The sequence below is a fragment of the Beta vulgaris genome, chromosome 9 (assembly GCF_026745355.1).
Source record: "Beta vulgaris subsp. vulgaris cultivar EL10 chromosome 9, EL10.2, whole genome shotgun sequence".
Classification (NCBI taxonomy): Eukaryota; Viridiplantae; Streptophyta; class Magnoliopsida; order Caryophyllales; family Amaranthaceae; genus Beta; species Beta vulgaris.
This window is the reverse complement of record NC_079210.1, coordinates 16,876,021-16,887,728: the sequence shown is the minus strand read 5'-3', so window position 1 is coordinate 16,887,728 and position 11,708 is coordinate 16,876,021. Positions and strand designations below refer to the sequence as shown.

The window sequence follows — 11,708 nt, the reverse complement described above, 5'->3', positions numbered from 1 at the left end:
CCTTGTCACTATTACTATATATACCAATTAGTTTTAGGGCTCATGCATAATGCATGAGAGTATTAATTGTTTTATTACATAACTAAGGAACAATCAAAAAATAACAATGATGCAAATAACGCAACACTATAAAATCATCATAGATAAGTGATCAAACCGTTAATTACAAATCAACCCTCGTGGAAGGAGGAGAGAGAAGCAATTCCACTCGAAACTACCGGCAATACAATTTCGCCCTTCTTTCCTATTGCAACACATAATGTCTTCCAAACATATGTTTACCCGTCCCTCCATAGCCGTAAACCAAAAATAAACATCCTTCTTTATTCGACACAGCATCCAATACTTCCCGATAAATCATCAACTGCTCATCAGTTAAACCTTTATACAATCTGTCATGTTCCAAGGTTATTTCCTCAATGTCATAAGAAATTTCATCTCCTATGAGCTTGTTTTATCCTTCAAACATGATTAGTTCATCTAGAAAAGGCATTTTACTTAATCTACGCAAGCTGCTACCATTACTTTGGAGCATGGTTTCAATTTCAGCCAATGCAAAAGCTTCAATTTGATCGTCAGTTAAATGGAGGTATGTGAAAACATATAAAAAAATACAGTAACCTATATTAAGTATGCACATTGCTAAAAAAATATATATCACTTTTGACTCAAAAATGTTATCGTAGTTGTTTACCTTTATTATTTTTTTAACAGAACATTGCTTGTAAAGAATGTCATCAGACAATGACCGCCAAGTCTTCTGCCAAACTTCCTCCGGCTTCGACATGCTACCAGATGATAGAAACATGGAGAAAAAATATCTTAGGTAATGCCCTGATTCTCTAAAACTTGCTTATGTTATTACGTCAACATATTCCTTGTCATCATAAGTAACCCCCTTGCGTAGCAAGCTTCCTTGAATGTAGGATACACTACACCATCAATCATTCTAATGTCTTCTTAGCATGTCGCGCCTTTTACAAAATTCAATAAAGTTCTAAGATAGAACTTCTCTCTAGATCCTGCTGAGACGTGATAAATTCGTCCTATTGTGAAACCTTTAGCTCTTGGTGTCCACTCTCTCTGTGCCTATTTCCAAAAAAAAATTTGTAGGGAACTTCACATAAGTAAGCTCCCTAGCTTTTTCATAATTTTGGTTACATTGCATCCAAGATAGGAATTTAGTATTATCAATATGAGGTATGTCTAGTACAGATTCCACATTCGCATGGTCATTAAACAAAATAGTATGCTCTCCTAGTAGATGAAAACTAATTAATCTTTCAACAGCAGGTGTTCGATAATGTGTGTTGAATTCAAAAATCCTCCAAATTGTTCACACGCCAAAATATATCGACAATCATAGTACATCTTTATCTCATATATTTCTTTGGCTTCACCTTCTTTCTGTTTAACTTGATAAGCCGCAGCTGTAACCCTACCATAGCCCTTGTTTATATATTTGAACAAATATATATTTAATTGATCTAGATTGGTTACACCATTCAACGTTTATATGTCCTTGATATTTACGAAGAAATTCAGCATTATATGGAACAACATACCGATTATTAAGATGAACCCTAGTCTTCTTAACTGTAGATCCATTAGCTTCACCTGTACACTAGACATCCTTCACCATCCACTCTAGTAGCATCATTGAACCTCTTGGGAAAATGCTTAGTGCATTGCTCGTCAATCATACACGGAGCATTTGCATTTGCTGAACCACATGGACCGTGCATCATGTACTCACTGACGGCTTGATATAGGTCTGGATCTTCATATTTATCGGGCAACTCAGCACAAATAATCTTATCAATATCTGAAGCAAAAGGGTATTTGTAATACCCCGTATTTTTAGGCATTTATTGAGATTATTTAAAACAATTTTAAACTTTATCTTCAAAACTCATTTGAAACTATTTTAAAATCACATTGGAGGGAATCATTTGGAGGAAAATATAGTTTGAATTTTAAAGGTTATTTTAGTAATTTCTTTAACAATAGTTGCTCTTGTCATTATCTTATTTATTTAATTAGTTATTTAATCAAATATTTGATAAATAATTTTATAAAATCCAAAATTCATTTTTGGGTAATAAAATTAGATTATATATTTTAGTATGTAATTTTCGGATTTTTTATAAGTGTTGTTTTGAAAAATCGATTCTTTTAAATAAAACCGAAAACTTTGAATATTTAAAATATTTTGTTAAATCTTATAAAATCATATTTTTATGAGATTTATATTGAGTTAAAAAGTATGGGATTTTAATTGATTTGGGAAGATTTAACAATCTCTTTAAAATCAAACAAAATTGATTTTAGGAAAGAATTTTTACAAATAAAGGGAAGAGTTATTTTTTTTAAAAAAAAAAATGAATTTTTTGCTGCATTACACAGCTGCTGCACGGCAGCTTTGTAATGTTGCATAGTTTTATTTTTATTTTTAAAAATTCTTTTGCCCTAATTTTAATAATTTAGGAAAGTATTACCTCTTTTCTACCCAAGTTTACACTATAAATACTCCTCTAATCCTTCACTTTCTCTTCACAAAAAAAATATTGAGAGTTCCTTATAAAGTTTTCCCTAAAGTGAGTGGTCTCTTTGAGTAGTTTTAGTTTTTCACCGAGGAGTTTTAGCGGGAGGTTTTGTAAGTACTCTATTTTTTTTAAAGTTGTTTTAATTCCTAGTTTTTGATCTTTTTGAGTTTTATGAAGACATGTTTTAATTGTTTGAGCATGAATCATGTCTATAATTAGTTGGTTTAGCATAATTTTCTTTCAGAGTTCATATATTGTTCATCGTTTTGAGTAGAACTAGTTTATAATTAATAGGAGGATTTCGTTCGTGAACATTCCCTTACTAGTTGATTTTCTTGTTTCGTGAATTATCAAGGTACGTTTACGTGGCTTGATCTTTAATTATTATGTATACATTAGTTATGTGTGTTTTAGTATAAATTATATGAATTGTTATATGCAATTAGTTTAATCAAAACTTCTTATTATTTAGGCTAGATAAAATCGAAGCTTGTATTTTCTCTTGCTTTGCTGACTCGTAGATATGCTAAACCAACCAAATATTGTTTTGTTTGATTTAGAAAAGTAAAAAAAAAAAAAATTAGTTTGCATGTATAATCCATTTTTTTAATGAAGGAATCCACTTTTGCAAATCAGTGGCTTTGAGTAACTCAAAAACATTAGCATGAGTTTTAGTTTTAAAAGTTTAAATTATCTTTTTTTTTATTCCCTATAATTAAGTTTGTTTATCATAATTCTTTATTTGAATTAAAGGAAAGGTTTACCCCTACATTATTCTTATTACAATTACCCCTTGACTTTGTTCAAGAAGGGTTCTTCCAAGTCCACTAGTTGGCATTAAGGTTACTCCAATGTCTTTGTATTCATAAAGGTATACTAGCTTGGGGGGTGTGCACACTTAGGATCCGCAGATCAAGGAAAGGGGTTTAAGTTAAGTTCTTATATTATTATTTTCCACTTTTAATGGAATTATTAAAGGAGATGTATTCTTTGGTGTTAACGTGAATTTTAATAATAGATTGATCTTATTTTTTGTTATCACTGGAATTATGAAATAAAGCATGTTTATGAAAGTATGTGAATTATATATTTACAAGTTTACAAGTCTTGCACGTAATTGTACTCAGTATTTCAAATGACTCGTATTTCCTATTTGTTTTGGCTTTGCCCTACTTTCCTTACGGGGAGTAGTTTGCAGGTCTATTGATGATTCATGATGCATGGGAGGAACCTTTTGGGATCATTAGAATTAGATCACTATTTTAGTAGTCTTTAGACTTTTCATAAGTATTGTGGTTTTTGGATAATAATATTATTTTATAAATAAAGTTAGAAGTTTCCGCGGCATATTTTGTATCAAGTTATAGTATTGCCAAAATATATTTATATTTGGTGGTAATACCCTTAAGTTTCTCCAAGTATTTTACGAAAGTATAAGTTTTTAAAGTGGAGAAATTTGGGGGTGTTACAAAACCTCCCGCTAAAACTCCTCGGTGAAAAACTAAAACGACTCAAAGAGACCACTCACTTTAGGGAAAACTTTATAAGGAACTACTCAAAGGGCCTACGGATAATTTCTGCCTTGCAACTACAGTCTTGTATAAAGAAAGGATACCCATTATTTATGTGTAGTGTTCAAGAAATAATAGAAGAGGTTGAACCTAGCAAGGTACCAGTGGTGAGTGAGTTTCCAGATGTTTTTCCTGACGAGATTCCAGGAATGCCATCAGTGAGAGATCTTTATTTCACCATAGACTTAGTGCCCGGAACAAGACCAATCTCTAAGGCCCCATACCGAATGGCACCTGCAGAAATGAATTGAAGGAACTAAAAGTCCAACTGGATGAGCTGTTGGAGAAAGGCTACATCAGGCCAAGCTCTTCACCATGGGGTGCACCAGTACTGTTTGTGAAAAAGAAAGATGGGAGTTTGAGGCTATGCATTGACTATCGGGAACTAAATAGTGTAACTATCAAGAACAAATACCCACTTCCGAGAATAGATGATCTGTTTGACCAACTCAAGGGGGCTGGAATCTTTTCTAAAATAGACCTGAGGTCTGGTTATCATCAATTAAGGATTGCGGAGAATGATATCGCAAGGACAGCCTTTAGGACTCGCTATGGACATTATGAGTTCACAGTGATGCCTTTTGGTTTGACTAATGCACCTGCAGTTTTCATGGATTTGATGCATAGAACTTTCAGAACGTTCTTGGATAAATTTGTTGTTGTTTTCATCGACGACATTCTGGTTTACTCTAAGAATAGGGAGGCACATGAGGAGCATTTAAGACAAGTTTTGTCAAAGTTGAGAGAGCATCAGTTATATGTTAAGCTTTCTAAATGTGAGTTTTGGTTGGAGGAAGTTGCATTTTTGGGCCATGTGATCTCGAAAGAGGGTGTTTCAGTGGATCCCACTAAGATTCGAGCTGTTACTGAATGGCCTACTCCGAAGAGTGTATCTGATATAAGGAGTTTCTTGGGATTGGCCGGATATTACCGAAGATTTGTGAGGGACTTCTCTAGGATTTCAAGGCCTATGACTAACTTGATGAAAAAGGAGTGTAAATTTATTTGGAGTTCAGAGTGTGAGGAGGCATTTCAGAACTTGAAGAACATGTTAACTTCAGCACCAGTTTTAGCATTGCCAGATGAAGGTCAACAATATGAGGTTTATAGTGATGCATCGAAATATGGCTTAGGGTGTGTACTGATGCAAAATCGAAAGGTGATTGCTTATGCTTCGAGGCAATTGAAACCTTATGAGGTGAATTATCCAACTCATGATTTAGAATTAGCTGCCATTGTGTTCGCCTTGAAGATTTGGAGACACTATTTATATGGAGTAACCACTAGTACAGAAAAGGCAATTTGCGTCGGATGTGAGGCGCCTATTTGCGTCGGACTCTGGTGCGACACCAAAGCCCTCGACGCAAATGACTCAGAAACGATCTGCGTCGTACGCGGAAACGACGCAGATGGTTCAGCTATTTGCGTCGCACTCGTATACGGTGCGACGCAGATGGCTATCCCAGCCCAATTCAGAGTAGTGCAGAGGGTAATGTGCGTCGCACATTGCCTAGGGTGCGACGCACATTAGTGATTTGCGTCGCACCTCGGGCTATGTGCGACGCAAATTACTATTTTAATTAAAAAAAAGTTTTTTTTTAGACCTACAATATACTGCAGAGATGATTCTCGAACAGTAGAAGAGTAGAAGATTGAAATCGAAGTAGGAAACGAAACGCAGATCTAGAGTAGAGTATAAATTTCAGAAAGACGCAAAATTCAATAATTTTATAATTTACAAGTCCAACACAAAACACTACACCACCAAAATTCTATAATTTACAGCTCGAACTTAAAATAATATAAAAAATCAGAGATCTAGAGTAGAAAGACGCAAAATTCTATCAATTTCCTTCCATTTCTGACGAAGAAAACTTCCAGAGAAACCAAAAATCAGATCTGCAAATGAAAGTAAGAAAAAAAAGTCAATAAAAAATCAGATCTAAAAAGTAAAAATACATCAGAAGTATAAAACTCGAAGACAATGAAAAAATAAAACGAAGATGCAGCGAAAAACGAAAAATTCACGATAAATGAAAAAACGAGGTCTTCAAACAAGATCTGAAAAAAATGACAAATTACAAACAATTAAAACAGGCGAAAAACAAGAAAAAGAGAAAGAAAAAAAAATAACTTACCTTATTTTTGGAGTGCGAAGTTGCTTCTCGAATGTTGTTGATGAGAAAACAAACAAGTTACCTTCGGTTTTAGTCACGTTTTATAGCCGAAATTTTTGGCTTTATTTAAAAATTAAAACAAAGTCAGTGTCAAACATCAGTCGTTATTTGTTGTCTGATTATGATTTCGGCTGCTGTTGATGAGAAAATAAGATGCAGACGAAATTGTTGATGTGAAAACGAACGAAATGAAGTTCGTTCTTCGAACAAGTTCACGGATGCAGACGAATGTTGTTCACGGAAGACGAATGCTCTTCGAACTGTGGAATTGTTGATGTGAGAACGAACAAAATGGAGTGAGAGAGGGAGAAGGAGGAAGAGAAGAGAGAGAAGAGAGAGAAGAGAGAGAAGAGAGAGATGACGGCCGCTGGAATTTTTAGGTTAAGGAAAGAAATGGAGTGAGTGAGGGAGGGAGAAGGAGAGAGAGAGAGGAGAGTGATAGGAAGCGCGCTGAAATGTTTAGGTTACATGCTGGAATTTCTAGTTTTTAGGTTTAAACCCAAAAACACGCGGGTTATGGGCCGCGAATCTGCGTCGGACGGGTCATGATGTCCGACGCAAATTGGGTTTTTGCAACGCACATATGTTACATGCGACGCATATAACTCATACTGGTGCTCACTTACACATGATGTGCGTCGCACCCTTCTTCGCGTGCGACGCAAATGACCCTTTTGCGTCATTTCCGTTTCTGTGCGACGCAAATTAGGGGACGCAAATCACCATTTTTCTACTAGTGAACTTGTAAGATTTATACAGATCATAAGAGCTTGAAGTACATATTTACTCAAAAGGAGTTGAACATGAGGCAAAGGAGATGGTTAGAACTCATTAAAGATTATGAATTGGATATCCAGTATCATGAAGGGAAGGCTAACGTTGTGGCTGATGCTTTGAGTAGGAAGACTAGTCATTCGATTAATGCAATAATATTGCCAGATCAGTTATGTATGGAGTTTCAGAAGATGCACTTGGAAGTCATTGAGCTAGGAAGCGTAGAAGAACTACTAGGTGCCATAGCGATCCAACCTTCTATTCTTGATGAGATCAGGGAAAGTCAAGCTGAGGATGATAAATTGGAGAAAATTAAGAAGAAAATTGAAGAGGGCCAAGCACTAGACTTCAAAATATTTGATGATGGCAGTGTGAGATTCAAAGGAAGATGGTGGGTGCCTCAGAATCAAGGGGATCTTAAGCAGAAATTGATGGAGGATGCTCACAATTCACCATACTCAATGCATCCAGGGGGAGATAAGTTGTATAAGGATTTGAAGAAGACTTTTTGGTGGTCAAACATGAAGAAAGAAGTTGTTGAATTTGTGGCTAAGTGTCTTACTTGTCAAAAGGTAAAGATTGAACATAAGAGACCTCAAGGGATGGTCCAACCTTTGGAAGTGCCTAGCTGGAAATGGGACTCTATCTCAATGGATTTTGTGGGAGCCTTGCCTAAAAGTAAGAAAGGAAATGATACTATTTGGGTGGTAGTGGACCGTTTGACTAAGACCGCAATTTTTATACCAATGAAGAATACTTGGTCGATGGATCAACTGGCTATAGCCTATGTGAAGTTTGTAGTGAAGTATCATGGAGTACCAAAGGACATCATCTCTGATCGAGATTCTAGGTTCTTATCGAACTTTTGGCAAAGTGTGCAAAAAGCAATGGGGACCAAGCTACTGATGAGTACCGCTTTTCACCCAGCTACTGATGGGCAAACTGAGAGAACTATTTAGACATTGGAAGACATGTTAAGATCTCGTGTAATGGAGTATCAAGGATCATGGGAAGATTACTTGGATTTGATTAAATTCTCCTACAACAACAGTCATCATGTAAGTATTGGAATGACACCATTTGAAGCTTTGTATGGTCGAAAATGTCGAAGCACGGTATGTTGGAATGATATAAGTGAAACGATTGTACTTGGGCCAGAATTTATCGAGGACACCGTGAAGCAAGTCAGATTAATTCAGGAAAAGATAAGAGCCGCCCAAGATCGACAGAAAAGCTATGCCGATTTGAAGAGGATGGATGAGGAGTATGAGGTTGGAGAAAGCGTCTTACTCAAAGTTTCCCCGACAAAAGGGGTAATGAGGTTTGGAAAGAGAGGCAAGCTAAGCCCAAAGTACATTGGACCCTATAAAATTTTGACTAGGGTTGGCAAGGTGGCTTATCGTTTATAGTTACCTAATGAGTTAAGCAAGGTACATAATGTCTTTCATGTGTCACAATTGAGGAAGTATATTGCAGATTCTTCTCATGTGTTGCAGCCTGAATCTATCGAATTGGATGAGACCTTAACCTATGAGGAAAGACCGATTAAGATCCTAGACAGCAAAGTCCGTAGTACTAGAAACAAGGATGTAAAGTTATTGAAAGTTCTTTGGTCCAATCACAAAACCGAGGAAGCGACTTGGGAGGCTGAGGACGAAATGCGTAGGCAGTACCCAGAGTTGTTCATTGAGGTTAGTAGAGTTACGGGGGCGTAACTCCCTTTTTAAGGGGGGTAGAATGCGATAGAGTTTTGCACGCTTTTACATTCTTAGAGCATATAGAGTCGTTATATTGCATCTTACATGCGCATTCATAATTTTAGCATGAAAACAAATATTTTTAAAATCTTTGTAAGTTTCGGGACGAAACTTCTTTTAAGGGGGTAGACTGTAATACCCCGTATTTTTAGGCATTTATTGAGATTATTTAAAACAATTTTAAATTTTATCTTCAAAACTCATTTTAAAATATTTTAAATTCACATTGGAGGGAATCATTTGGAGGGAAATATAGTTTGAATTTTAAAGGTTATTTTAGTAATTTTTAACAATAGTTGCTCTTGTCATTATCTTATTTATTTAATTAGTTATTTAAACAAATATTTGATAAATAATTTTATAAAATCCAAAATTCATTTTTGGGTAATAAAATTAGATTATACATTTTAGTATGTAATTTTCGGATTTTTTTTAAGTGTTGTTTTGGAAAAAATCGATTTCTTTTAAATAAAACCGAAAACTTCAAATATTTAAAATATTTTGTTAAATCTTATAAAATCAGATTTTTATGAGATTTATATTGAGTTAGAAAGTATGGGATTTTAATTGATTTGGGAAGATTTAACAATCTCTTTAAAATCAAACAAAATTGATTTTTGCAAAGAATTTTTACAAATAAAGGAAAGAGTTCTTTTAAAAAAAAAAAGAAAAAGAAAAAAAATTCTGCATTCCACAGCTGCTGCCGGCAGCTTGTAATGTTGCAAAATTTTTTATTTTATTTTTTTTATTCTTTCACCCTTATTTTAATAATTTAGAAAAGTTTTACCTCTTTTCTACCCTATTTTACACTATAAATACCCCTCTAACCTTCACTTTCTCTTCACCAAAAAAAATTGAGAGTTCCTTATAAAGTTTTCCCTAAAGTGAGTGGTCTCTTTGAGTAGTTTTAGTTTTCACCGAGGAGTTTTAGCGGGAGGTTTTGTAAGTACTCCATTTTTTATAAAGTTGTTTTAATTCCTAGTTTTTGATCTTTTTGAGTTTTATAAAAACATGTTTTAATTGTTTGAGCATGAATCATGTCTATAATTAGTTAGTTAACATAATTTTCTTTTAGAGTTCATATATTGTTCATCGTTTTGATTAGAACTAATTTATAATTAATAGAAGGATTTCGTTCGTGAACATTCCCTTACTAGTTGATTTTCTTGTTTCGTGAATTATCAAGGTACGTTTACGTGGCTTGATCTTTAATTATTATGTATACATTAGTTATATGTGTTTTAGTATAAATTATATGAATTGGTATATGCAATTGGTTTAATCAAACCTTCTTATCATTTAGGCTAGATAAAATTAAAGCTTGTATTTTCTCTTGCTTTGTTGACTCGTAATATGCTAAACCAATCAAATATTGTTTTGTTTGTTTTAGAAAAGTAAATAAAAAAATCAGTTTCATGTATAATCCATTTTTTTATGAAGGAATCCACTTTTGCAAATCAGTGGCTTTGAGTAACTCAAAAATATTAACATGAGTTTTAGTTTTAAAAGTTTAAATTTTTTTTTTATTCCCTATAATTAAGTTTGTTTATCATAATTCTTTATTTGAATTAAAAGAAAGGTTTACCCCTACATTATTCTTATTACAATTACCCCTTGGCCTTGTTCAAGAAGGGTTCTTCCAAGTCCACTAGTTGGCATTAAGGTTACTCCAATGTCATTGTATTCATAAAGGTATACTAGCTTGGGGGGTGTGCACACTTAGGATCCGCGGATCAAGGAAAGGGGTTTAAGTTAAGTTCTTATATTATTATTGTCCACTTTTAATGGAATTATTAAAGGAGATATATTCTTTGGTGTTAACGTGAATTTAATAATGGATTGATCTTATCTTTTGTTATCACTAGAATTGTGAAATAAAGCATGTTTATGAAAGTATGTGAATTATATATTTACAAGTTTACAAGTCTTGCACCTAATTGTACTCCGTATTTCAACTGACTCGTATTTCCTATTTGTTTTGGCTTTGCCCTACTTTCCTTAACGGGATAGTTTGCAGGTCTATTGATATTCCATTGATGCATGGGGGAGGAACCCTTTGGGATCATTAGAATTAGATCACTATTTTAGTAGTCTTTAGACTTTTCATATTAGTATTGTGGTTTTTGGATAATAATAATTATTTTTATAAATAAAGTTAGAATTTCCGCTGCATATTTTGTGTATCAAGTTATAGTATTGCCAAAATATATTTATATTTGGTGGTAATACCCTTAAGTTTCTCCAAGTATTTTACGAAAGTATAAGTTTTTGAAGTGGAGAAATTTGGGGGTTGCCAAAATATATTTATATTTGGTGGTAATACCCTTAAGTTTCTCCAAGTATTTCACGAAAGTATAAGTTTTTAAAGTGGAGAAATTTGGGGGTGTTACAGTATTTGTTTTTATGATGCATGAACAACAAAATATGAGCATGCGGCAAACCACGCTTTTCGAATTCACCTGTATAAACCACTGAAAATCAGCTGATAACAAAATAAGTTTTCATATTAAAATTATATACAATATATAACGATAAAATCCAATTTAAACATATAGTAATAATAATAATAAAAATAAGGACGATGTCTACATACCAGCCCTAACCCTGCCAAATATTTTACGATCTTTCAAATCTTTCACCAGCTGGTCTAATTTCATCTTTAAAACTCGGCGTATGATGTCTGGCCACTTAGGATTATACGTAAATGTTATAAATAAATCTAGATACCCATACCATCTACAAATAGTCATAGCATCTTAATATTTTTCTCTCATATAACTATGTCCTCATGTGAAGGAAGCTGGTAATACTATACGACTTCCCGTCGAAGATCCTTCTGTTTCACCTCTTTCGATAACACCTCTTAAATTCTTGACTTTCGCG

The 11,708-nt window shown here is 34.0% G+C and overlaps 1 protein-coding gene across 1 annotated transcript; it reads left to right on the top strand.

Moving 5' to 3' along the window:
- Positions 1-4,170: 4,170 nt before the first annotated feature.
- Positions 4,171-8,027, top strand: LOC104907694 (transposon Ty3-I Gag-Pol polyprotein). Its single transcript, XM_057392183.1, is given in 4 exon segments — positions 4,171-4,275; positions 4,371-5,393; positions 7,032-7,439; positions 7,641-8,027. Coding segments are annotated over 4 exon segments (1,923 nt in total).
- The last annotated feature ends 3,681 nt before the right edge of the window (positions 8,028-11,708 follow it).